We start from the raw sequence: 21,736 nt of genomic DNA, 5'->3' as shown, positions 1-21,736 counted from the left end.
ATTGCATTTCTGATTAAAAACTGAAGGTGGCATTTCAGCTGCCTGAATATACTTGTTTTAAATGTAATCTGTCGTCCGTGTGTGTGTGTTACACTCCAGACCAGGATGTTTAGTTTTAAAAGCAATTAATTTATACAGCCTATATAGGCTGTATACGTCTGACCAAACTGCGGGAGGCAGTGGAAGACAGAAGTGCCTGGCGTACCTTAGTCCATGGTGTCACAAAGAGTCGGACACGACTAAACGACTAAGCAACAACATCATATAGGCTTTCAGTCATCAGCCAATTTATTAACCTAACCTGCTTTCCCCTCTCATTTTCCTAGAGTTTCTTCTCTTTTGTAGCAACACAATAACAGCAACACAATAACAGCAATGCTTTGGGTTTTCCAGAAGGTGGTGATGTCCATTGTATGAAAGGTGACTGTCAGACTTGGCCTCTGCAGGTGGGAAGAGATAAGGATCTGACCCACTGGCCAGATCCGAGTTTCCCACCATAGAGAGTGATATAATTTAGTAAGTTTAGTTTACTTGTATTTAGTAAACAAAGCTGAAAGCTCTAAAACTGCCAAACTTGTCTAATACAGTGGTGCCTCGCAAGACAAAAATAATCCGTTCCGCGAGTGTCTTCGTCTAGCGGAATTTGGGAGAGGGCCTTTTTGGCAGTGGCCCCATGCCTGTGGAACTCTGTTTCAGCTGAAATATATAAGGCTCCATTATTGTAGACCTTAAAGCAAGCCCCAAAGATCCACCTATTTACAACTGACTCCTCTTAAATAGTAATTTTATTGAGTTGAGCTATATATGGTGCAGGTGTACAAAGTTATTTAATATCTACATTTCTTTTTTTACTATTTGACACACAAAGCAGGTTTTCAACTTCCCTCAAAACCTTCCACTCAGAAGTAACACAGGAAAAGTGTGATTTCCAATCTCCCTTGGTAGTCTGACTAAGCAGCATGAGACGTAAGCAAAAGAAAATTTATTACAGGAGTGGTGGTGGTGGTGATAAAACATGCATTCAGGTGTACCAAAAATTTTAGGAAATAAAGAAACATGAGACAAAAATTAAATAGTATACAGTTTTGGACTGCAGTACATTTTCTTCTCAGGTGGAATGATATCATTTGAAAAGATAGATAGGAAAGAGCTCTGATGATTCAGGCAATCCGGATTACATCTATTAACGCAAGGCAGCTGTAAAGATGTCAACTGCAATTCTTGGATATTTCAGGTTGGGCAGCCTTAGTAAGAATAGGGTTACTGTTATGTAAAGAAATGGTAATACTTTATTTGCAATGAAGTGTTTAATGCTTGTGCTGTTCAATAAGGATATACAGGGTGAGTCTTTTAATAGAGGTTCCGTGGAACATGTGTACTCTGTATCCACAGGGCCTCTTTTAAAGGACTCACCCTGTCATTAGATCAGTTAGAACTATTATTTCTGAAATCACTGGTATGAATGGTAAAACTGTCCCGTTAAGATTGGAGTGGGATTAGAGATGGCTTGGAAAGCCTTCTAAGGAACAGGAACCAATGGCCCTCCAGAGGTTGCTGAACTCCAACTCCCATCAGCCATAGTCAGCAAGGGCAAGGATGCCGGGAGTTGAAATCCAACAACATCTGAAGGGCTAAAGATTCACCATCCTTGTGTTATATAAGCAGCAAAATCTGAATTTATTCACAGGGTGGGATACATTTGCAAAAACTGAAATGTATTTTATGTGAGGGTTTGTTTGTTTTTAAAGGAAGGTGGGGCTCCTTGCATCACTAGAAAAAGGTTGCTGCATGGGGTGCACATGGGATTGGAGACTCAGCTGATGGATTTTGCTTCATGGACTGGTCGATTGCTATGTTGGAATTCAAAAAGAATGTTTCCCATAGCTTGTGGAGGGCAATGAAAGGGGGCTATTATGATTTTGTCCCACTTGTTTCTGCCATCAGGAACTATAGGCTCAGCAAGTATCTTCCGCTGGTTAACATTTGGGTTGAGCTTCATAGCCTTTTAGTCCTTCAGGTTATATGATTCTAACTCACAAAGGGAGCTCCACATTGTTGAAAATGCCTATTTTTCCGTGCAGTGGAAGGGAGTAACAGTGAAGAGGTGGAGCTTTCCTAACAGAATACCTGGAACATATTGATCCCATTCACAGATACACAGTGTGGAAGCTGCTTTCCTATGGAACAACCGCTGCCCGAGTGTGCATGAATGAAGCAACCACCTAGAGAGGTAACCTAGAGGATCTTTCCCACCCAATTATTACCTAGCTGTGAGGTTTGAGAATGATTCAGTTGGAAAAGATGCATGGAGTTGGCTTCACTCTTGGATGTCTGGCATTCATACAATAAACCATAGCAATGACGGATTGAACCACCAAAAAAAGGGCTCCTGTGCCACTCTGAGTGTGTATGAAAGAGGCCAGTGAGTTTGTCAGATAATACGGCATAGCTACAATTCTATTTAACTCAATGGACATTTTACCAGTGGCTTGAATGAGAAGTGGGTTGCTCTTTAGTCTATGATGACATTTCTGCATCAGTGAGCCTGATTCCTGGTCCAGCATGTCGTCCTACAGATTGGTGACCAAGTTAGTAAATGTGAGAGGAACACTACTGAAGTCTTGGCATGCTGCCTTCAGAGGCCACTCTTAAAGCAGACGATTATATTTTCAGTAAATAATTCAGTGTTCTTTCATCAACCCATCCTTCTATTCATGCAGAATGTAAACAAACGATGCTGGGAATAAACCTTTCCTGGAAGGCTGCCCTTCAATCCTGCCACACTGCAAAGAAAGAAAGAAAGAAAGAGCAGAAGGTGAGGCAGTTTTAACACAGAGAGAAAAACCTCAGTGCATTGTAATTACAAGTCTTACAACGACTGTATTTCTGAGACCATCATTCCCTATATTTATGGGATTGGCATGCGATGCAATATGATGACTGGAGGCAGCACCCGGCGTCATTGGGAAGCAATTGGAGCTCCAGAGCCCTGACCAGGGTCGTTGCCAATGCAGACCTGACTTTCTGAGCAGTACTGGGTCTACCTGCCATTTTAATATTCAATACACAATATTCCCTCATGCTTCAGGGCACTGTGGGAAATTAAAATTGTGTCTGGCAGCATTGTTGAAAATAAATGGTGGATAGATCCCTGTCTGGTGCTGAAGCTGTTGCATGACACAGCCCATCAATGCTAACTCCTGCCAAGGCCCACTGACCACAGGGCAATTTGCTGAGGACCCCCTCAAACCTGGAGCTAGTCCCATGGGGTAGGGTAACGATCAGTGCCATGATAAGGAATCCCCAGCAATCACCCAGAAGAAACTGTCACATACCCACCAATTGGAGTCCTCCTGTCCTTCTACTACAATTATCTCTCCGGTCTGGAAGCTTAGCTCATCTTCATGGTCAGCCTGGCAGTCATAAAGGGCTCTGACCCGACACACACTGGAGTGTTTCTGAAAATGGGCACCAGAAAGCAATGTTAAGCTTGCAGACACAGATAATGTAGTTCAGGGTTGGGGGAACTTGTGGCCCTCTAGATGTTTTTGGGACTCCTAACTTCCATCAGCCCCAGCCAGCACAACCAATAGTCAGGAATGATGGGAACTGTAGTCGAGTAACATCTGGAAGGACACAGGTTCCCCCAACTCTCATGTAGTTCATGTGGAAGGCCTCAGTCACTTACACATGAAGAAGCTTTATAGCAAGAAGGAAATGCTCAGAACGGAAGGAAGAAGAAGAAGAAGAGTTTGAATTTGATATCCCGCTTTATCACTACCCTAAGTAGTCTCAAAGCGGCTAACATTCTCCTTTCCCTTCCTCCCCCACAACAAACACTCTGTGAGGTGAGTGGGGCTGAGAGACTTCAAAAAAGTGTGACTAGCCCAAGGTCACCCAGCAGCCGCATGTGGAGGAGCGGAGACGCGAACCTGGTTCACCAGATTACGAGTCCACCGCTCTTAACCATACTGGAGTCTTTGAATTGTTATTTTTGGCAACTTGTTGTGGATTCTTAGCAAGCAGGGCTGAATGGTACATTTGCAAGCAACTGGCATCAATTTAGTGAGTGAAGTCTCTTCTCAGTTATATTGTGATGCAGACCTCATCACAATATGGCTGAGGAGAGGGGCCACCACTATGCAATTAATTTCTTCACCCCTGAATCCTGTTAGTGACAGACAGATTTCATTACCTCATCGCTTTGGCTCACTTGGTGATTCATAACATCCCTGAGGTTGACAATTTCACATTAAAAGTGGTGTACAGACTACCTCCCATTCTTCAGAAGCTTAATTCACACACACACACACACACACACACACACACACACACACACACACACTCCTACAGTAGTCAGAGGCAGCTTAGGTCGGTGAAAGGCAACCATCCTTAGCTAATAGTATACTAAAATGAAGAGGGAAAATGAAAGCACTTAGTAAGAAAATGTAAATTTAAATGAAGAACACACCAAACCTCCCCTTTTTGGCAGTGGTGGTGGGACATCATCTGATGATTCAAAGGATGATTCCAGTGAGGGGGAGGAAGTCCACTGGCTTTTTCTTGCATGTTGATTTTGCTCACAAATTGTCTCCTCTTCCTTTAAGGCAGCTGCAACACAAAACACAGCCCTGTTGTGTTATTTCATGTTGGAAGTGCAACAGTGGTGATCATTCTGTGTGCAACTTGTCAGTGTTAAAGTCAACTAGCTAAGAGGAGGACAGGTTGAGGTGTTGCTTAGCAACCATGCAGAGTACCATGATGTTTGCTGAGGTATAACATGCTCTTATTGAATGTGTAGTTGTGCAGGAGATTTCCTCTTTATGATTGGTTAAATGTCTCCCTGCTATGTGCAAGGCCTGAAAAGGTTCGGGAAAATCCAGAACAAGAGGCATGGCATTTTAAAACACCTAGTAGTGGAGGTGCAGTCTGGTAATAAATAGAGGCAAGGTTACACATCACCAGCAAGCACCTCAGAACCAAGTGAGACAATGGAACTATACTGGTTCACATCTGAAATGATTGAACTACAATTCAACAGAAGCTCCCCACAAAGTACTTGCAAAACCAGAGCAATAGCTTGGGCGAGGAAACACAGGGGTGCAACAGTTAGGGGAACATATCACCTAAGGCACTTCCCTTTTTTTTTCTTTTCTTTTATTTCCAGCATAAAATACATCAAAAAAAGAAAACCACAAACATTCCAAAAAGGAAAGAAAAAAAAAGCAAAATACATAAGCACATTAAACTACATAAAAGAACATTAGTTCGTACTATATTATTAATCTGACTTCCCTCCACCACGGTTTGAGCTATGTCCCAATGTTATCTTCTGCAGTGTCTTTTTACCACTTTTATCTCTACATCGCAGGTTTTATGTTACACCTACTGTGATTTTAATATTTCCTAAATTTGTTTCCATGTATGAAATAAATTTGTTCCAATCATTAATAAAGGCACTTCCAGACTGTTGTTATTTTGGGGTGGGATTCAATCACATAACAGCAAATTTAGCTTGTGCAATCCTAGGTGACTGGAAGTTATGTGGAACAAACCTGGTTTCCCCCAAATATTTGACTTTTTGCAGTAAGGAAAGTGATGGGAAAATGCACTTTAAAGTGTGGATAACATTTGCTTTGATGCAATGTCATTTAATCTCCCCAAAAGGAAGTCAATAAAAAATAAACCTGCTCAATAAACAGGTCATTTGGAAGTGCCTCTAGATTCTGAAATGGTGTCAAAATGGAAGAACAAGGCTGATGTAGGGACACCTTGTGCAACTGAATACAAGGAAGTAAAATTCACAAAACTTATGATATAGTAGAAGTCCGTAAGTTCAAAAAGAAATCAACTTTAAAAGGAAAGAATATGTGAAATATTGTTGGACGACTGTAGTGGGGAGAAGGAAGTAGCTCAGCTGGTATTTGCTGGGGGAGAGAGAGAGAGAGAGAGAGAGAGATTTACCTTGTTGCCAGGAATTCTCCACCACTTCAGGGAGTTCAGAAGAATCAGAACTAAAGGAAATAGGGGGGGGGGAGTGTTCATTCACCTTGAAGAATCCCTCATTTCCTAATTGATGTGCTTCAAAAAACAGCAGCCACCTAGAAACTCATACCAACTGACAGGACAGGTGAGCAGAAGAAAGGCAGCTGTCTTGTAAATGAGGATTCTGACCAATATAAGTTTTATATTCACAATGCAAGTTAAAGTTGCTTCCATATTGTCACTATATTGCGGGTATGATTCCATCATATACCAGAAACTTCAGTTTGCACAATTAAAGTAAATTTGGTGCTCTTGCAGAACAAAACAAAAATTTTGGTGGTCAGGAAAGTATACTGGAAAGAATGGGATGACAGCAAAGTTGGGCAACATTACATAACCTCTGTGTAAATTCTGTGCAAATGAATCAGGATGAACAAACAGGAAATCTGGAAGAGCCCTAACTGAACTGCTTTAAAACCTCATTCTCTGCTCTTGAGCAGTATATACAGAGACAGACAGATTGACAAAGACAAAGATTGCCCAACCACCCTGTTTCAAAACACAGCTGGGGTGCACCAGGCAATCAGCTCTGCATCACACGGCCCCTCCAGGACTGTGTTTTATTGCAGAGGCATTCTGCATCATGTTCTTGACACAACAGTAGTGGTGGATTTATTCTGCTTTAGTTTGTTCTGCAGTGCTGCCCCAAAGCTACCACATTATTGGTGTCCAGGGGGGTGCAACAGTGCAACAAAAGCGGGACAAAAATAAACTAGAACAATTGTAGTATGCAAAGTTACTGAATTTCAGCAGTAAGCTATGATATATGAGCTGGCCAAAAATGAAGCCGGGAGACTGCTGCAAAACATTTGCAGCTGCAAACAGTACTGAAAGTGGGATCACATATGACAGCCCCAATAGCTTCATGAGTACAAATCACGAATGTGCAATGAAAAGGATGTCTGGAGGAGCCTCCAGACACACATGGTTACCTCAACCTCCTAGAAGAGGCTCCTTCTGGAGAGCAACGTCTTGGAAGGGAGAAAGATCTAGGGTCTAAGACAGAGACAAAGGAACTTTTCTGTTTACAAGCCAGCATCAGGTCAGTTTACTATAGCATAAACTTATGAGCAAACAATCCTTTGATGACATAGTAAAACCAGTTGAGTCCCCCCCACCTTGTTTGCCACAATGACTACCGTAATTTTGTGAATGTTCTGACCTGCCTCTGATATGCACATGCCCAAAACACATCTCAAAATCTCTCAAAAATCCTTCAAAATGTGAATCCACCAAGGAGGCATTATAAAATCACCGTCTCAACATGTCAGAGGATTCACAAATCCTGTTACTGCAGCAAAAAACAAACAAACCCCAACTTGTGGACTCTTAACAGCATCAATGACATGTCAAAATGGTTGTGAATTAGAGTGATGCATTCAGGATAGTTGTGGTCCATTCTCACTATCATGCCACGGTCCCTGACTTTCATGTAATCAACTTGAAGGTTATTTGCTACCTCAAAAGAATGCATTCATCCTCTCTCCATTCTGGATTGTTTGGAATGCTTCTGAAGTGATTCAGTATATGAACTGATGGGGATTTTTAAAGAAATAGCTAATGTGCTAAAATAAACCTAATTTGATTTTTAAAGGGAATTTTAGCCAGATGAACTGAATTTGTGAACCTGCCACATCTTGATTAAAATCATATTTTTTGCAGGTTTGCAAGATGTGGTGGCCTGCATATTCAAAGTGTGTCAGAGCATTCACAGACAATCAACATTTAGAAATGGTGCAGGAAGGCGTATTAAAAAAATCACCCGTGTTTCCTAACTTCATATACCTAGAGCTGTGTTTCCAGATTTTAGCACACTGGTGTCCTGTGGTAGTTTGTGAATAAGAAGAGTTAATGTCCCTAGTCAATGTCAATAGTGGACCAATGATATACCTCAGCATAAAGCCTCCCCCCCCCCCAATAAATCTAGATTTAGATATATTCCTGTTCCTCATTTTTATAATCAATGCAGCAATCCTCAGCTGATTCAGTGAGCTCTCTTACCTGCAGTTGGGCTGGTAGGATTGAGTGGTGTGCTGGGAGAAGGCTCTGAGGAGGTCCGCTTATGTCGGATTGTCAGAGGTGGAGGCAGGATCTTTCTAGGTGCTGTGTCTGCAGGGAGGACCGACCAGCTGGATGGGGGCAGTGGAGGAGGGAAGCTGGGGGCTGACCAAAAAAAGAGAAACAGTCAGTGATAACACCCTTGTTGAAGGTTGTTGGACTGCAGGTCCCATCAGCCTCAGCCAACATGCCCAGTGGTGAGGCTTGATGGGACTTGTACGTCAACAATGTCTGGACAGCCATGAGTTCTGCACCCATGCCCTAAAAATAAAGGAGCTGGCCATCCATACCTAGGTGCAAAATTTAAGATATATTGTATAGTTTGCATATAAATAGGAGATGCACAACACTGCTCACCATGGCAGTATTTACACTTGAAAGTAGCAACCAGTTACATCTTCTTCACACCCACAGAGGTATGTGAAAGAAAGGATATCAACCTCTGCCTCCCTGTCTTCTAGGTCTCCAAAATCCCCATTAAAATACATTCTTGACCAGAGTGAAAAGTGGATATGAATAATGCACCTTTGGCCTTACCACCCTTACACTTTACTCCTCTCCACCCCGCCCTCCCCGCAAAAAAGCTGTAGGGTACACTTTGCACATTGTGGAGAGACAGAAGCCAACATCTCTACTCAGGCAAAATGGGAGTACAGTAATTAGACGGCTCATATGGTACATCAGGGAATTAGCTAACACAGGAATGGTGCAGTTATAGCACTATAATTCTGTAGCTATAAAGGCAGTGATGAAATAGGACATTATCAACGCTGTCTAACCTTTAGGTGCATTGCGCGGTGGCAGCGGTGGGCCTGTACAGGCAGGGGGCGATGTTGCCACAGTGGGTCTAGAGGCAGAAACATGTGGCACAGCGTATAGCTCACGGAGCTTCTCTGGGGATAGTGGACTGGCTCCCTTGGAGAAGTCAGCTGGATTTTTCCATGACTGAGAGGCTGTTCCAGGCAGATTGTAGCAGCTCTGAGGACGATGAAAGCGATCTTTTTTCGCTGGACTAAGCTGAAACAAATAAATGTAAACCACGTTAATAGAGAGCAGAATAAAATACTAGAAACCTTACCCAAGAACAGCATTGCTGGATCAGCAGCCCAATTTAATTTAGTATTCTGCTTCCAAGAGCCTCCAGCCACCAGGACGCTTTCAAGAGCTCACAAAGGGCAACAGCAGTTCCCTGTTGTTTGGTATACTACTTCTGTACATGGAAGTTCCAGCTGAGAGGATGCACACACAATGCATGTAGAATAAATGGATGAAGGGCTTCTCCTTGAGACGTATTCATTTTTTACAATTCCGAGGTCCTTGTTCAAATAAGAACTAATAATTATAGTCAGTGCCTGATCCTGGAAACCAGATGCTTGTCTATTTTGGATCTAAGTTTGAAACACTTAAGTTGTGTGATGGCTTTTTAAATGAACTTTTTCTCTTCAGGCAAGCGCCTCATGGTGAAGACTGAAGCCTTATTCATGTTTAATGCCTAGCATGTGTGCACAGGATTGCAGCCCTATATAATAATAATAATAATAATAATAATAATAATAATAATAATAATAATAATGAAGTAGCTCTCCTTAAAAAAAAGTAATAATTGTAGTCTTGAGCATGATAAAGAGCTTTCCTCTGTGGTGAATAGCTCCCTGCAATCTTTGATTAAAACATGCAGGCCTGTATTCAACTAACTTGTTGCAGAGAAGCAAGTGCAAGGATCCCCACTAATGCAGCAGGATTCCAACCCTACTCTCCTGTTCCCTCTCCTATGCCCTCCCCAAGTCTGTTCCAGATTGTTTGGAGAATCCCTAGAACAGTGAGTGGGAGAGGAAAGGGAAGATTATTTCCTTGTGCGGGCAGAAATCCTTGTGCTAATGGAATGACCTCCTTAGCACTATGTTGACCACAACCCGTGGGCTGCAGCCTAGCACAAAATCAAGTATGCTGAAATCATTGGCTTTGAGTGGCCTTGGAATACATTGATTAAAATGATTCACATTAATAACCCCAGTAGTGGATCATTCTTGGGATTCTGCCAATTCTAATGACTACAGAAATATCCATTCGGTTTTGCCTATTTTCACAAACTCCCTGCTGGAAGAGGCACCCAACTTTAAGCGACCAAATGTGTTTTAGGAAGGTGCTGAGAAATGGGAAGCAATGGGCAGACCTCCAGCTCACAAAACAACTGATCAAAAGTGCTGGGACCTTACCTTCTCATCCAGATCATCATCACTTTCGAACATGTCTTCTTGGCCCAGCCGCCACTCATATTCCACATGAGCTCGCATGTTGAACTGATCATTTTGAGCCTGCAATAGCTGCAAGAGAGATGACACTCACTCTAGTATCTGTTCACATTCTTTCTTATTATAGTTTGGAAAAGTTCCAAAGCAAACTTTAAGTTTGCTGGAGTCCTAGCTGCTCTCTTTTATATTCCAGGGTTCTAGTGGGGAAGTGGAAAATAGTATTGCCGAAGGACAAAAGGTGCTTCCAGCTTAATATGGAGGTTTAATATTGTAAACAGGTCACTGAGATATCACAAATGGGTCATTGGTTTTTTTTTTAGTTTATCAGATTTTCCCTGGAAAAGGTAAATCCAAATTAAAAGAGGAGCAGGTCAGGATGCAGGCTGCCATATTAATGCCAATGATGTTGTGTGGATGCTGCAATATTTTTTTTTAAACTTGTGGGCATGATGAGCAGCTATCCCACAATAAATAACCATCTGGAAGCACCCAGAAGAGAAGGGGTAGTGGGGGCTATAATCCCAACACCACAAATTGCCAATAAATTGTTGGTGAATTGGGGCTTTATTTCTGTCACCTCCTTAACTACTCACACAGAAGCATGCTTTTCACTAAAGCAGAAAAAGCTTTTACAAAATGCAAATGAAGAGAAGCCTTGCATATATATATATTAAATTTCTATACCAGCATTTATCTGAAGATCACAGGGCGGTTTACAATATAAAAACCCAAAACTATATAACATAGTAACAAAAACAATACCCCCTTCCAGTTTAGAAGGCCATAGATTGTTTAATTGGCCAAAGGCCCGGGAGAAGAGGAATATGTCTAACTTGGTGGCTACCGTCTCCCAACTTCTCTCATTTTCATAGGTGAATTCACACAGCAGCACTACTTTTACAGGGTATAGTTTTAAAGTGCTAGGTAAACCTGATAACCTTGTTTTCAGCAAAGACCAAGTGAGAGTGCGCACACAAAATAAGCACAGGAGCAATGGGCAATGATAGTTTCATAGTAATTTGAATCTCTTGAAAATACAGAGCACTAGATATTTAATTTTGCCAAGAGCTCAATATTTGGGTATGTCCAGATTCCAGACACAGGAACATAGGAAGCTACCTTACACCAAGTCAGACCATTTGTACATCTGCCTCAGTATTGCCTACACTGACTGGTAGAGGCTCATCTGCTTTTCAGACAGAGGCCTCATTCAGTCCAATATGGAGATGCCAGAGTCTGGCCCTTTCTAAATACTTCTCAAGCTCATTGCTTTCCTATAGTGGCAAAGCAGAAATAAACCTCCCATTTCTTACCAGATTTTCACACACATCGTGATTCATTTGCCTAGCAATATCGAGGGCCGTCTCTCCAGCTTCATTCGCTGTTAAGAAATATCAGATGACACCAAATGAGTAATAATGAGAGCAACAGACTAAGCTCTATTGATATCACCATACTTTTAGGAACGGGGGAGAAATTTGATTCAGTTCACATTTAAAGGTGAATCTTTCAAATTGGCACTTTTCAAAAGAATATGGGAACTGAAACATGGCCACCTGTCAAAATTTACATTTGTCTGAATTTTTTGACTCAGTTCTCCAACCAAATAATTACAAGAATGCATATATTAGGAGGAAATGTGCACAAGGGGAAATGAGGGGAGCTTGCCACAGCAGGAGAGGGGAGACACTGCATGACTCTTCACTATCCTGATTCATCTCTGCCTCGTGATCTCTCTTCTCACACTCGCCTGCTTTTGCTTCTGCCTCTGGTTCTTGATTGTCTCTGCCACAGACTTTCCTAACTCACTAAGCCCTGTTGCCCCTTCAACCTCTGACACCTCCTCCTTCCAGGGCTTCTCCCTCTGACCACTCAGTGTCACCAATCCCTGGGCTCTGAGCCTTCGTCCCTTGGTGGGTTCCCCAGCAGGTTCCTACTACCATTCCTCTGCGTCCAACCAGTCTGTGACAAGTAAGGAGTTATTTCCCCTCCTAACTCAAACGGTAATTTTTGTTTGGTAACCACTTACTGATTGTGATGTTGGCTCTGGCCCGTAGAAGGAGTTTTATGCATTCAGGTTTATTGTGAAGGCTGCAGTAATGAAGTGGGGTGTTGCCCTTGGAGGTCTGCTTCACCAGGCTCCCACTGGATGAGAGACAATTATTAGCCAGGCAGATTGTTTCCCATTTATAGAATGCCATATTTTTCGTCCTATAGGGCGCACCGGCCCATAGGACGCACCTCGGTGTTTTTTTTTTGGGGGGGGGAATGAATAAAAAAAAATATTCCTCCCCCCAGCCGCGGCTGCCGCCCCAAGCCTTGCGCACACCTGCCCGAAGCACGGGGTGCCCTCCGGAGGCCCCATTAGCTAAAGTGGTGCTTCAGGTTAAGAACAGTTTCAGGTTAAGAACAGACCTCCAGAACGAATTAAGTACGTAATCAGAGGTACCACTGTACTGCCACAGCTTCAACAGCAGCAATTGACACCACTTTGTTCTCTCCACCATTTCATTTCCTCATTAGCCGAGGGAGTTAGTGTTGCCATCACTACATCTCCCCAGCTGTTGATAGGTGCCATTACACACACAATATATACACACACACAGCCGATCCAGCTCTCCAAGAATTAAATTCTGTTTTTGTCTGGGGACTCAATCTTCTAATTAACATGACCAAATTAAAATACATGTATATAATTGTCAGCATCATTTTCAGGGCTGGAAACTCAGAAGATAGCACAACGGCATGTAACATATAGAGAATGCCTTTTGGCACACAACAGGCACAAATTCACACATGCATGCTCAGCACTGGATGACATGCTCAGCCTGGTGATGATTTACATGAAGGAACATGCCATTCTAGTTCAAACACCATAGAGAACTTTAATATCTTTTTCAACTCAATGGAAAGAGTGCTTAAAAAGGGGGGGGCATGAAGAGGGGGCTGAAGAAAACTTCAGAAGAGCCCAAACAGACAACACTTCTTCAAGTCCAAGCAGCTTCCCTTCGTCCCCAAACAATGCAGATGGCTTTTTGCAAGGAAATAGTGTGTGTGTGTCTTCCTACTCTCATTCAGGACCTTTCTGTTGTTGTTGCAAAAAATAAAAATAAAAAATAAATCCCAAAACAAAACCCCTCAATACAGTGGTGCCCCGCAAGACGAATGCCTCACAAGACGGAAAACTCGCTAGACGAAAGAGTTTTCCGTTTTGGAGGTGCTTCGCAAAACGAATCTCCTATGGGCTTGCTTCGCAAGATGAAAATGTTTTGCGAGTTCCTGCGGGTTCCCCCCCCTTTTTCTAAGCCGCTAAGCCGCTTATCAGCTGATCCGATAAGCCGATAAAAGCCACTAATAGTGCTAATCCGCTAATCCGTCAATGGGCTTGCTTCGCAAGACGAAAAAACCGCTAGACGAAGAGAATCACAGAACGGATTCTTTTCGTCTTGCGAGGCACCACTGTAGTAGGTCTTACCTCAGTTTATCATGAGGCCTAGGGAGTCAGCTTACCTATTCTGCACCAGAAAATCTACAATATGCAAAGATGTTCGGTCACATACTAGAACCGCCAGATGGAGAAGTGTCTCGCCTGGCTCCTTTAAACAAAGAAGAAGAAGACAAAGTGATTGTGCAACTATGTTTTGCTGCTTTCTTTGCTTACTGCTAAGTCCTAGCCATTGATCTTTAGCATCATGGAAATCACTTCCTGATGGCATTCATATCACTCTAAAAACTTCAGGGGAAGCTTAGGCAGGCTCTTAATTGTATTTTTCTACAATCAGTTCCTGGCATAAAATTCAAGCTAAACTACATGCTATGTGTTGTGTATTTATTTTATTAAAATGTTTATACGCTGCAAATTATGCAGGCAACTCAAGACAGTTCAACAGCAATATCCAAAAATATAATCTAAATAACCATTAAATAAATAAAGTACAGTGGATCTGTCATTATTTCTCCCTGAGAGGTTTTTTTTTGTAAAGGGGGAAGGGAGGCAATACTGTATATGAGATGAAAGAGACAATGGGAGAAGTACATAAAATACACAAAGGCAAAGGGGAATATGATCCTGGGTGCCAAATGCTGAGTCAAAAATAATGAAGAGGAAACAACTGTGTTGCTTTATTATGCAAGCAAAAGGCCTTGGAGAAATAGCCAAATAACTAAAGCAATGCTATTCAGTGACTCAGAATTTATGAATCTCCTTAGTGTGTAGCCTAGGCGCAAATACCTTCTCTTACAGGGTTCAATAAAACCTGTTCTGGTTGGACTGTGTGTGCTGCTTTCCTCCTGCAACATTGGTGTTATCTCTGCTAAAGAGTAGGTGTTCTTGTCAGCTCTTTGGGGCAGAAGAAGCCTCACCTGCCTGTACCCCAGAAGGGCCTGATTTAAATCCACCTTTTCAGCATATGCCTGAAGCAAGATAAATATATCCTTGTCTTTGACAGCATCCTGCAGGTCCTTGAGCCTGGCAGCTGGGCTCTCTGTGGTCCTCCGAGCAACATACTTCCTATCAACATACTTGGAGATGATAAAATCCTTCCGGAGAGCCCTGTAATGGTGCAAAGCACAAATTGGAAACCATGCCTCTGATGGGGCATTTTGATGCAAAGCCAGCAGAAAAGCCGATGTCAAGAATAGCCTCTAAGTCAACAAGAAGCAGAAGTTCAGAGCTTCAATCTATGGGTAGAGACTATGGGTTTCACCAGATGACCTATTTATTGAGCATTCATCGTGATTTGCTTACACAAAACCTACACGGTGTTTAGGCTATACCTGACCTCCATTGAGCATTTGTTCTGATTTGTTTGCAGGGTGGACCAGTTTAGGATATGCTTTATATTTTATGTAAAACATCTTACACCTTGCCCTTTCAGAAGCAGAAAATAAACCATTGTTTTAAAGTGTGCTCCAATAAGGGAATTAAGATCAACATATGAAACCTGGTTTCTTTTCCCTCAGCCTGATTATTATTGGCTTGCGGTAACACAGAGACAGGTTTTTTCACTAGTGTCATTGTTGTTGTAGAACGCTGACCTTGCTGAAATGCAAGAGAGGTCCATCAGTATTGGCATGCTGCCGGTTTTTGAAGTCAGACCTGTTTAGACAAGCATTTGCTTGATCTCCTGCTTTAAACCTCCTGCTTTAATTGTTTTAATTGCTGTTTCAGCTCTTTTAATTGTGCTGTTTTAATAGTCTTGTCTTAGGGCTTATCTATACTTAACTGTCCTCTGAGCTTTCTCATCATAGTTCACACTTTAAAACTCTGTGTCTGAGCACTCTTTCTTTCTGCTCTGGAACTTTCCCTGAGAAAACCCATGTATCCTTGAGTACCCCCCCCCCTAAAAAAGCACTTACTACTACTACTACTACTACTGGGATGCGGGTGGCGCTGTGGGTTAAACCACAGAGCCTAGGGCTTGCCGATCAGAAGGTCGGTGGTTCAAATCCCTGCAACGGGGTGAGTTCCCGTTGCTCAGTCCCTGTTCCTGCCAACCCAGCAGCTTCGAAAGCACGTCAAAGTGCAAGTAGATAAGTAGGTACCACTCAGGCAGGAAGTTAAACAGTGTTTCCGTGCACTGCTCTGGTTCTCCAGAAGCAGCTTAGTCATGCTGGCCACATGACCCAGAAGCTGTTTGTGGACAAACGCCAGCTCCCTCGGCCAGTAAAGCAAGATGAGCGCCGCAACCCGAGTCGTCCGCAACTGGACCTAATGATCAGGGGTCCCTTTACCTTTACCACCACTACTACACAACAGGGTTCTTATGTTCAACTGGGGGTGGGGGCAGGGTAGGCTAAAAAAACTACCAGGATTTTACCAGGGATCTTCCTATATACCTGGCTCTCTACATCAAAACAGCAGTGCAGGAAAGTCTGTGTCCAGACAATCTCTAAAGCCCAAGTCCTCAGGTGTTACCTCACATCCTTATTACACATGCACTCTCTACTAATTTAACCTACATCATTTATAAGATATTATGTCACAAGTAGTACAAGGTATTCCTATAAATTTGTTAGGCAAAATCTACCTATGGTGAAACCATGCTGCCTTATTGTGTATCTGCTATCTTCTCTTACATATCTAAGATGCACTCTTCTAACATTGACAGTAGGACCTTGTAAACAGAGAGGTAGGACTTTTGCCTTCGTTCCCTGCTTTTACACTTCTCAACTGGATTATGGACTTGATGCGTCATTGGGTCTGATCTATGCCAACAAAGTATAAAATATCTATTTTAATAGATTCCATAGTTGCCATCTCTCACAATATAACCACTTAATGCACTGGATGTAAGAAACCCTCTTTGAAAGTTCTTGCCACAATCAATTATAGACAATAAATCAATGGGTGTCACCAAAATTTGTTTTGTTCTGACATTTGGCTTGCGATGTAATGTCGGACATGTTTGGGCTTCTCCCATTGCCCACCCCCCAACACTCTTTCCCACTCACCAGAAAAAAAGAAAAAAAACAGAATTAAATTATTTACATTGCACTATCAGTAGAAGGCTTTAGAGATGCGCTGGGAAGATTGGCTTCCACAATGTCATTAAACTGTGTGTTTCCAATATTCTTTGCCAACTGCAAAACAAATAAGATGTAATTTAACACACAACAGGAAATAAAAATATAGCTACGTCAATGCCAAGCATGTGCTTGCCCACAAGCTGCATCCTGGATGGGTCTTATGACAGAGAAAATCAGGTTAGAGTAGGAGAAATGTTGAACTATGGCAACATTTGAGTAGTACCTCTGTGTTATTTATGCCTTGCTTAGCTTAAATGTAAAGGAAGGAGTAAGGAGGAAAGTAACAACAGACACAGACACTGTGTGTGTGTGTGTGTGTGTGTGTGTACACACTATGCATTTAAAGTACATTTAAACCCCATGATGCCCCCCAAAGAATCCTGAAAAATGAAGTTTGTCAAGGCTGCTGGGAATTGTAGCTTTGTGAGTGGCAAACTACAGTTCCCAAGATTCTCTGAGGGGAAGCTATGTGCTTTAAATGTATGGTCTGGGTTAGCAGGCAAGGTGAAACCATGGTAACATCACAGAATGTGGCAGACTGCAAAAGAATTGGGGTAGAGAGGAAAATAGCATAATCACCGAAGGAATGTTGGAACCAAAACAGAGCTTATTAAAGAGGTGAATCAGTTGTACTTGGAAGGGGAAATGCCATCATGAACTTTGAATGGAAGGTGGTTGTTGTAGTGCAGAACACAGTCAGAACATCCTTACCAGAAGCTCTGAGGTTGCCAGTTTGTCCAAGGCTACTGACTGAATACGGGAATGATGGACACCCATCTCTCGGTGAATGCCAGAGCATTCAATGCAAATCAGGATTCCCAAATTAATGGAGAGCCAAGCTGGGTCTGTGCGGAGTAAGCAAGAACAAAACAGGTATTGTCACCTTCCTGAAGGTGATGGACAGTATGGTAAGAAATCTTCACACTTTCGCCTCATGGAATGTTCTCAACACCTCTGAGGGCCCTCAAAAATGTCAGTGGAAGGAGTGAACATTTGCTCAGTTTACTATAGAACAATTATCTTCAAAGCTTCAAACACATGAAATGAAATAATAGGATGCCTAGTGAAAACTAATGACTTCCTAAAAATCACTGCAACCCCCCCCCCATCCCCTGCCCACATGCCCTGGGTTGCTGTGCGAAAGAGAAACCTGGCAGACAAGCAGCGGCAAGAACAGACCCATCTGCCATGTCCAACAAAGTCTCTTGCCAGGTCAATTCCTTCATCCACGATCACGTCATGAATGGCAGTGGTCTTATGAATCATTGACCTGGCATTGACCAGACCCTGAGGCAGGAATAGTCCTCAGGCAACGTCAATCCTCAATAATGACATGATCTGGCCTTCTGCTCGTGATCACTGAGATTGGGTATCCCAATGCATCCCCCTTTGTAGAACCTGCCCCAGCCATTCAGGGTCAAAATGGGAAGTAGTTCAGCTGTCTCCTTTTGCACCTGATGCTGAGCAGTCACAGCACATGCTGTTTCCTGGCATGCGCTTTATCTCCTTGATGATAGCTCCAGTCAGGTCGTCCATGCTGCACTCTTCCCTGCCTTGTGCTTGTTTGAATGCCACGTTGAGAGCCTCTTCTTTACTATTGCTGAGGACAGAGACCCATCTGCAAGGCAGAAGGAAACTACTGTCAGATAAACTGAACTTCCCCACCCTTTCAGTCGGCCTAGGCCTCTGTACTGTGGACTGCATGCATGGCTGCAAGTGGAAGTAAATCGAAGCCACAATCTGTAAGGAATCCAAAGTAAATACCTTCCCCATGCATGCCATTTCCTTAAGCAAAGGGATGCAAGGCAACAGATGAGCTTGAAGATGGCACTTCAAACCACACTATGATGTTGTTAAGACACTTTGCTAAGATGGAAGATGCTGGACCCATAAGCAGAGGTCCCACCTGCACCTGGGCCACTATAGCAGAAGACTGCAGTTCCCATCATTCCTGACCACTGACTGCTGGATGGGGCTAATGGAAGTTGGTGTCCAACAACACCTGGAGGGCCACAGGGGCCCCATTCCTGCAGCTGGGGGATGCAGGCACACATATATCCCTGTGAGTTCTGTAGGTTTAATGTGACGGAGGTCAGCCTCCCCCTTCAAATTCAGTCTCAGTATATTTTGTTTTGCTTTTTTAAAAGTCTACAGGAAGAATAACAGAACCATGCATAATGTGTAGTTCTGCTCAAAGCCCTGTTAATAGATCAAAAATAAATGGTTGGGGCTTTCCCCTAACATGAGAAAACAATAAACATAGGAGAAGTGTCTCCTGTTGCACTTTTTCAATCCACACAGGTCTTAAGGGCTCCATCCCTCCTCCCCAATACTTACATGGTACATTCCTGTTCGTCCTCTGCTAGAAAGTGGTATGTTCGGTTATCTGAAATAAACACACACACACACAGAGAGAGAGAGAGAGAGAGAGAGAGAGAAAATTTGTTTTAGAAATATTATCACAACACAAAATGATCCCACGGAATCTCCCAACAAACCATGAGCTGTAAACCAAGGTTTGTTTTTGATTTACCACTCATGGTTAATTAGGAGGTGATGAAACATGAGCCATGGCTTAGCCCTAGGTTGCACATCTGCAGCACAGCTGGGGAGGAGCAAAATGCTCTGGGGACCTGCATGTTTGCTTATTCTCACTAAAACAAGATGAAATATACTCAGAGTCGCAAAGTGATTTCATGCTCTTTATTCAGCTCATAGTGGTGAGGAGGAATGAAAGTCCCCTCAAAGTATCTGCTTTATATACATTATTTACACAATGGGCTGCACATGATTGGCTAATTCTGGAATTCTACTGTAAGCCAATCAGGTTGTGGATTCACTTATATCTGGAGCATGATTGGGTGGTTCCTGCCAACCAATCATACTGCTGCACTGTTCTAGGACCAATCAGACTGCTGCATTCTGAATCCTATTGTTCTAGGACCAATCAGACTGCTGCAATTTGGATCCTATTGTTCTAGGACCAAGCAGACTGCTGCAGTTTGGATCCTATTCAACTCAGTACATAACACCTGATTAGGCTTACATTATGTGTAAATGAGGCCAATGGCTAGCCAAGGTCACTCAGTGAGAAAGGAATGAAATTCAAAGATAAGGTAAGGTTAAAGATGCATTCCCTCCCCGGACTCCTACAAAAAACCCCTCTTCACCTGTACCTTTCCTATGAAGCACTATAGAAAAAGGGTGCTCTTTGAAATGCTTCCTCAGAAAATGAGGACTTACGTGAAATAAGATCAAAGCACTTCCTGTCATCCACATTTGGCTTCACTTGGCAAGTGAGCAAATTCAGCTTGACTGGAGTGCGATTTAGCTAGATGATGAAAAAGAAAAGAATATTGTAAGTCAATTTCAACAGTGTCCAGCTGCACAACATACATACAATATGGATTATGCACATACGAAACAGAAATAAGGTGGGTCTTCACTACACACTCATCATTCTAATCACCACTAGACCAAATACTGGTGTATGAAGAGCAGCAGCAAACATTGTTCAGAACCAGGAAAAACTCACTCCTGACCCCTGGGATAACAAGTACTTCTTTTAAAGGGATACTTCCTGTTTCACTTTTGTAGGGAAGGTGAGCTTTGGAAGTACCCTAATAAAGTCATTGTACGTAGCTGGTTTCTGAAGAAGCTTATTCTCTAATCCATCTACACTGAACAGGTTCTAAGATGAAGCATAGTGCCTACCGTGCTGTGTGAGATGGTCAGGTAGCCATACCTGACTGTGCACTTTCTCTTCTGCCAGACCTTTCTTAAGCTGAAATTTAAAGGTAACATTACATTAAACAGAAAGTCTCAGGTGGGAGACCCAAACTGTCAAATACTAATTCCAACCACTTCATTAGGGTAAGTGCATCAAAGGGAATGATGGAAATAAACATGATGGCTGTCATCCTAAATTAATTTACAGAAGTTCATGGGAGGAGTGTCTACTGTTGTTTTCCCATCCTACACTCACAAAAGTCTCTCCGGAGGACTCACTTGAACAAGCATCTTAGTGACAACATCACATCTCTTATTTAGCCCTTGTTACAACCACATATTAAACTACATAGGATATTTCTAAAATAACATTGGGTTACATACAAACATGACACAACTCAGTCTGCCAATTTTTGTGAGGGTAAGGCATGGACCTTTAACCAGCAGCATAACAAGCAGGAATTCAGCAACACATGTCCCTCTTCTCAACATGGAAATGCATGATGAGAAATTTCATCCATTGAAGTTTCGCCTGTTCGGTAGTTGCTTGTTTCTTTGTTTTGTTTATTTATAGTCTGCCGTGCCATATAAAATCTTTCCAAGGCAAGCTTGAAGAATGATTTGGTTCACATGTCACATTAAATCATAGTTAAAACAAACAAACAATGGTTTAATGTGAGCACATGGTGTGCTGGTGCATGCTGCTGAAAGGGTAGACATTTCTCTACTCCTTCACTACCACTGCTGGGAAGCAAGCCAGAGTCTGTTTTGTCATGCTGCCCAAATCCAGGTTTGTGGTTTGCTTCTCTCCAAACAAACCATGAGCAGTGAAACTAAGGCTTGCTTTTGGCTTGATACTCATGGTTTGTTTAGAGGAGAAAAATCATGAGCCCAGGTTTAAATATCACAACAAGCCAAACTCTGGCTTCTTTCCTGGCAGAGTGGTAACAGCATGGGTGCAAGAGGAGTAGACAAAACTTTTCAGCAGCATGTGCCAACACACTGTGCATCCACATTAACCCATTGGTTGTTTTAAACTATGGTTTAATGCAATGTGTGAACCAGACCCATGAGTGTGGAGAATGCTGCTGAGTTCAGGTTCTGCTTGCAGGCTTCCCATAAGC

General features: G+C 42.6%; 1 protein-coding gene across 8 annotated transcripts in view; it reads right to left on the bottom strand.

The window, feature by feature from the left end:
* Positions 1-967: 967 nt before the first annotated feature.
* The window catches only part of LOC310709194 (arf-GAP with SH3 domain, ANK repeat and PH domain-containing protein 1-like), a 33,369-nt gene continuing 12,600 nt past the window's right edge, over positions 968-21,736 (bottom strand). For 4 of the 8 annotated variants that reach the window (XM_083508436.1, XM_083508437.1, XM_083508438.1 and 1 more), the window contains 18 exons: positions 20,598-20,667; positions 20,127-20,214; positions 19,221-19,269; positions 18,338-18,501; positions 17,595-17,728; positions 16,846-16,937; positions 14,718-14,907; positions 13,866-13,951; positions 12,385-12,500; positions 11,669-11,736; positions 10,320-10,427; positions 8,883-9,120; positions 8,047-8,208; positions 6,978-7,041; positions 5,965-6,014; positions 4,472-4,611; positions 3,340-3,458; positions 968-2,783 (listed from right to left, as the gene is read on the bottom strand). In XM_083508436.1, the coding sequence (XP_083364562.1) occupies positions 2,696-2,783; positions 3,340-3,458; positions 4,472-4,611; positions 5,965-6,014; positions 6,978-7,041; positions 8,047-8,208; positions 8,883-9,120; positions 10,320-10,427; positions 11,669-11,736; positions 12,385-12,500; positions 13,866-13,951; positions 14,718-14,907; positions 16,846-16,937; positions 17,595-17,728; positions 18,338-18,501; positions 19,221-19,269; positions 20,127-20,214; positions 20,598-20,667 (2,026 nt within the window). In that variant the 3' untranslated portion in view covers positions 968-2,695. Of the gene's footprint in view, positions 2,784-3,335; positions 3,459-4,471; positions 4,612-5,964; positions 6,015-6,977; positions 7,042-8,046; positions 8,209-8,882; positions 9,121-10,319; positions 10,428-11,668; positions 11,737-12,384; positions 12,501-13,865; positions 13,952-14,717; positions 14,908-16,845; positions 16,938-17,594; positions 17,729-18,337; positions 18,502-19,220; positions 19,270-20,126; positions 20,215-20,597; positions 20,668-21,736 lie in introns of all 8 variants that reach the window. The other 4 variants (XM_083508439.1, XM_083508441.1, XR_014527411.1 and 1 more) reach the window with 3 other exon arrangements.

Source organism: Podarcis liolepis (genome assembly GCF_965112155.1).
Source record: "Podarcis liolepis genome assembly, chromosome: 6".
NCBI classification, from domain to species: Eukaryota; Metazoa; Chordata; class Lepidosauria; order Squamata; family Lacertidae; genus Podarcis; species Podarcis liolepis.
Note: the sequence above shows the minus strand (reverse complement) of the source record. Positions and strands in the feature narration are given on the sequence as shown.